The sequence below is a fragment of the Pteropus vampyrus genome, unplaced genomic scaffold, assembly GCF_000151845.1.
Source record: "Pteropus vampyrus isolate Shadow unplaced genomic scaffold, Pvam_2.0 Scaffold42, whole genome shotgun sequence".
Lineage (NCBI taxonomy): Eukaryota > Metazoa > Chordata > Mammalia > Chiroptera > Pteropodidae > Pteropus > Pteropus vampyrus.
The window spans coordinates 6,429,767-6,435,766 of record NW_011888823.1 but is presented as its reverse complement, the minus strand read 5'-3'; the positions used below and the strand labels follow the sequence as shown (position 1 = coordinate 6,435,766).

The following is a 6,000-nucleotide window of genomic DNA, read 5'->3' as shown; positions in this document are numbered from 1 at the left end:
TGTAGTGACATTTAGCAATAAATAAAGTGGAGAGATTCTGCTTCTGTTTCATACAAAATTAACTTATGACCCCATAATAAGGTATACTTTCTCTCCTACAAACCTTTTTCTTGGTGAGCGTGAGGTGATACCCATCCCCAAATGCTTCCTTGAGGTAAAATGGGGACCCGCAGCAGCGCAGCCCGCCCTGTTCCAAAAAGGCGATGCGGTCACTCAGCACTTCGGCCTCGTCCAAGTGGTGCGTTGACAGAATGATTGTCCTGGCTTGAAAATACAGAGAACAACCAAGAATGAAAAATGAAAATACTGTTCCCGAGATATATATATCTATAGACAGGGTTAACACAAGTAAATCCTGTGATTTGTGAGAAGACTCACGTTTTATGAGCTAACAGAAAAACTGACCAGAAAGAGCTTCCAAAAAGATCAAAGAGAAATTCAGACAAAATGTTCCTAAATATTTCGGGGTCTCCCTCTCACCCTCCCTCTATCCCCCCTCTTCTTTTCATCACTATGAAAAAGCAGTAATTTTAAAGGCTTTTTGAATATTTCTCTCTGATTAATCCACTCCACTCTGATTACTCTTTGCTTCACATCCTGTTAGCACTTATTTAGTCTGTTTTCAGTTTATTTTCATTTGTGTATGTTTGGTATCTCTAATTAGATTCTAAACTCCTCTAGGCAAAATTTGGAACTTCTATTGGATTTGCATGCTCTCAAAAAGTCCAGTTAAGTGTTCAACTCACAGTGGGTACTACATCGATATTAATTGACCCAGAAATTTAGGTGGGAGAAAAGAAGACTTGGGAAAGGGAAGAGCCTATCTGAGATCTTCAATGGAGATAATAAATAAGGAAGGTAGATCATAAACAGAAAGGGCTTCAAGTTGCTTATGTGTGTCTCAGAGGGCAAAATTCTGCCTACTGGGGAGAGAAGTTATAAAAAGGTATTCATACCAGTTTTGTTCTTGGATATAACATCCCATATACTTCGGCGTGAACATGGATCAACTCCAGTGGATGGTTCATCCAAAATGACCACCCTTGATCCACCAATGAGAGCTATGGATATGGATAATTTCCTCTTCATTCCTCCTGACAATGTTCCAACTCTCTTATGACGATGGCTATATAGTCCAGTATCTTTTAAAGTCCTTCAAAAATAATGTATGGTAGTTATTTTTTTACAGATAGAACATTTGAATATTGGAAAAAATACAATAAGTACCCTAAATGATAGATATGTAGAAGGAACCATTATATGCTCAGCAAGGTGCAATAAACTATTGAAAATTCATGACATAATTTTCTATTATTTATCATCTAGTTGGAGATACAAAATTAATGTTCAGGAACAACACAGGGAAATATATGGCTCATTATTTTATTCATTCATTTGACAAATATTTTAGAATGTCTTCTGTGTTTTAGGTGCCGGGGGAAAAGAAGCAAGCAGATAATATTCCTACCCATAAAGAGATTATTATCATGTGAGGGTGTATCAGGAGGGATGTAGAGAAAATTCAGTTGATATGTATCAACTGAATTCCCAAGTAAGTTTATAATATGCCCGGTGGTGATAAGTACAATAAAAAATAAAGCAGGGTACATGAGATAAGTAGTGCCTGGGGCATAATATTTTAGGCATTTATTTTATAAATGGTGGTCTCCTCAAAGGTGACATTTCATCAGAGACCAGGAAAGTGGAGAAGTCAAATGGTTCTTTGGGGAAGGCTGCTCTAAGTAGAGGGAACAATAAGTGAGAAGCGCTGAGGCTGGAGCATAATCAAGTGTGCAACTGGGCAGGTGAATGTGGGGAGAGTAGAAAGAAATGAAACAGAAGTGAGACTGGGGGCGGGTCAGGTAGGGCCTCATAGGCTTGGATAAGGACTTTACTAAATTTCACACTGAGTGTAGTGAGAAGCCATTAGAGGGTTTTGCCCTCGGGATGGAATGGTCTGATCTGCAGTTTAAAAAGTCACTCTGGCTGCTCTTTTAAGAATAGGTTGTATAAGGGAGAACAGAAGTGGGAGTCCCATTGGAAGGCTTGGACAAGTAGAATAACCAGTGAAATTAGGAAAAGAGGATTGGAGGCAATCTGGAAACCAGAGTTAAAGAGAGTTTATACAGTTCCTGTATAACTGGCCAGCGAGGACAATGACATTAAATGTATTCAATTCCAGAGAAGTAGAAAAACTGAAAATCAATTGGTCTGTGAGAAAATGTTTTCCATTGGTATTATTACCATAGCTCGAACTTCTCTTTGAGAGGAGTTACCAATGCATGTTCTCATTCCTGTCGTAACTGACCTTTTCACTTCCTCATGCAGCTGCTTTTTAGTCCACTGAGGTACTTTGATGGAGCCATACAAGAGAAGGTGTTCTTTGGTCGTGAGGTAGCTAAACAGGACGTCATGTTGCATGCAGACCCCCATGTTCTTCCGTACGGTGTGTAGGTCTGTTTTGATATCTTTTCCATAAACAAAGATGGTACCTGCTGAGGCCCCAAATAGCCCAGTCAACATGGAACTGGAATAAATGATAAAGTAGGTATGAACCGAGTATTGAAGCTAGATTTTAGAACTAACTATATCTCAGGTGTTAGCAAAAAAAAAAAATGTTAAAAGTCTGTCTCCTCAGGCAAGATCAGACTATGAAGTAAAATGATATTAAAAGGGAATAAAAAATAAAAATTACTTTTAAGCTTTTAATAATTTAGAGTGTTGCATAAACATTACATGATGAAGATGATAGTGGTGGTGGTAATAACAGAAACGATCGGGCTTTTTAACTGCCAGTACACTCTCTTCTTCAGCAAATTCATGCTCTTCTTTGGCATCAGATAGTTTCTACGGACTGTTAAGTCTCAAATTTACATCACTAGCCCAGATTTTATCACTCATTTCCAGGCTTGCTTTGTACATCCAACAGGCAATGCCACTTCTCCATGAAGTGTCTTACAGGGTTCTCAAAAGCAACATGTTTAAAACTAGGCTCATGATATTTGTGCTCGAGCCTGTGCCCTCACGAATATCGCCTCCTTCACCATCTGGTAAATCCATACAGTGGATGCACAAACCTCAAAAACAGTTGTTTTTGCATCCTCCTCCTAGTGTAGCCTCATAACTCCACCCACAACTTTCCATTTTCCATTGCCATTGTAGTGCAAGACAGCATCGCCACTAGCCTACTGCTGCTGTAGGCTTCTAACTCTACCTCCCCCATGCTCTTTGGTCATCTCCACTCTCTTTCTTCACACTGTGTCCAGAATATTCTTACCTAGATAATTTCTTCTCATCTCTCAGATGGTTAGCAAACTGGACAATTATTTGATATCTATTTTCTTTACTAAATCATAAACTATATGAGGTAAGGAAAAGGACCTGTTTTCTTAAGACTGCTTCGGTACCAAACTAGTGCCTTGCACATAATAGAGCTTCAAGGACAATTGTGGATTAAATAGGAAATCAATACAATTTGCAGTTCTTCCCAAAAAACTGCATTGAAATGTAAATAACGTTTCATTCTTTACATTAAAGGTTTATAGTCAGAAAAATAAAATGGGAACTTTCTCAGCTAAAATTCGACTCTTTAAAAGATTTCTCTAGCTCTTTTCTTCATTGGCCTATTAGAAATCTTGTCTTTTAAGCATTGTATTCTCACTAGAAAGCCAACTGTGAATTTAAACAGGTCATGTAAATGAGAGTGGCTACATGTTCACTCATTTCATAACTTTCCTTTGTCCCTTTTTATTTACCAAAAAAAATTAATTTGAATATGTTTTGGCATTTACTGAATTTACTCATGATGATACTAAATAGGATACCCAGCAACTGACACTTTTTCTTAAATAAAGGTTGAGGCATCAAAAGTAACTTCCAGCTAAACTACGTGGAGCATTGGAGATGAATCACAAAAATCAATCAATCAATCAAAAAAATGTCACTTTAAAAATATTTGAATTTCTTCTCCATTTGGACACAGGAAAGTGCTACTTAAATGAAGAGTGAAAAAGAATAGCTCATGTGTCGCTCCTGTCCTTTTTGATCTATATCTGAAAGCTGATGATTCTTTTCTTTATGAATCGAAGCAAGGGTTCCCTGTGATAGAGCAGAGTATTTAAAATCAAGTTGACATGGTCCAGGATAGAAAAGCAAATAAATCAGACAGACTAGGCATATGAGGTAGTATGGATTGGTGGGAACCAGGGATGAACCAGAAAGTAAATGACTCTTTAAGACAAGCATCACAAAAGCCCAACCATTCTCCCAACCCGACTATGTACACAACATCACTCAATCTTCCTTTTATCTAAGAGATGCCAAGAATACTTCTTATTAGAAAACTCCCCTATTTTTAAATATAAGCACTGAATTAAAAATGTTTAAGAAGTACTAGGTGGACCAACACTAGGTGGAACAAATAAACCTAGTTGGTGGGCCTGATCTGGCCTTTGCGCTCACATTTTGGGATCTCTGATTTAAACTCCATCCTACAGTGTGTAAAAGGTGAGGTATCTTAATGCACCTGGGAGACGTAATGACTTTACTTTTTATGAAAGAGGTGAGCAAACACTAAGTAATATGCTTCCGTGACAATAAGTGTCGAAAAGTAACGTACATAGTAGTAGTTTTCCCAGCTCCATTGGGCCCCAGCAACGAAGTAATATGCCCTTCATAAAAGTTCAGATTTAGATTATCTACAGCAATTTTTGAGCCATAGATCTTTGTGACTCCATGCAGGGCAACCCCAACTGTGAGATCTTTAGGTTCAGGCTCAATGTTGGAAGAAAACATGTATTCAGGACCTGGAGAGAAATCAAGAGAATAAAGTTATAAGCTCACAAAGAAAAGAAATGAAACTAAGGTTAGACTTTTTCTATATAAAAATGCAACCCTCTAAGTAAAAAATAATTCCGGCAACAAATGATCTATTATCACCATCAGTCTCCTCATTTGGTTAAAAAATGAATGACAGGTTTATATGGCCTTTCTCTGTCAGAAAATTAGTTCAAGAACTCAGTATCATTATAATGAAGTCTCCCTTATTCAACAGGTCTCAAATATTCGAAAAACAAGTATAGGGTTCGGTTCTCTAATTGGATAGGATGATACTTATGAAAAAAATGTCTGCAAGGTATAATTTTAGTGTCCAAACCAGCTTAGATCTGTAGTTTATAGAATTGTGTTCATTAATTATTTTCTACACCTCCTTCAGGCATCACAAAAAGACCAGACCACTTATGTGGGTCATTCATACTTTATAAAGATAACACTTCCTTCAGGCATCACAAAAGGACTGCTTATGTGGGTCATTCTTACTTTTAAAGATGACACTACTTATGCAGTGTCAGTAAGACATGAGCTTTAAATTGTCCAGTATTGGTTTTGGGTTATGCTAAATTATCTATACTTGCTACTTGGTTGCTCCTTAGGACTTGTGACAGATGGCTGGAGTTAGGGGTGCAGATCGTGGCCAAAGAAAAACATTTTTCTCTGTGTGAATCTAAGTGGACCACAAAGGGACTTGCAATCTTGGACTAATTAGCACCATATGCTAACCAACTGAACTAATGAGCCCAGAAAAAACCCATAATTTAATTTTTATAAGAGTCCAAATACATATGCATAGACATATTCATCCATGACGAAAAGGATATTTTTACCATTTAGAGAAATACAATTAAAATCACTAGTCAGATAAATTTTATATCACATCTCTCATAATAATACACATTGTTGACCTACTTGTTTTACTGGCAGATGGGTTGGTATTCTGCATCATGATATTAGTAAACATAAGGACATTGTTCTTCTCATGTTTCACCTCTGCACATCCAAATCGCTCCTTCCAATAGGAAGGTAGGATTGGAAAATACCATGGTGCTGCCATGCCATATGTACCTACAATAAAAATGTGTTACAAAACATAACTATTAGTTGACTGTTAACATTAAGTATTGGAAGCTAAACAATAGAATACTATATATGATTCAGGAATCA

The 6,000-nt window shown here is 37.2% G+C and overlaps 1 protein-coding gene across 1 annotated transcript in view; it reads right to left on the bottom strand.

Moving 5' to 3' along the window:
* The window catches only part of ABCA12 (ATP binding cassette subfamily A member 12), a 165,699-nt gene that overhangs the window by 34,488 nt on the left and 125,211 nt on the right, over window positions 1-6,000 (bottom strand). Inside the window, exons 27-31 of the mRNA XM_011358645.1 lie at window positions 5,755-5,901; window positions 4,619-4,805; window positions 2,309-2,527; window positions 957-1,153; window positions 104-264 (exon numbers count right to left, since the gene is read on the bottom strand). Of these exons, the coding sequence (XP_011356947.1) occupies window positions 104-264; window positions 957-1,153; window positions 2,309-2,527; window positions 4,619-4,805; window positions 5,755-5,901 (911 nt within the window). The remainder of the gene's footprint in view (window positions 1-103; window positions 265-956; window positions 1,154-2,308; window positions 2,528-4,618; window positions 4,806-5,754; window positions 5,902-6,000) is intronic.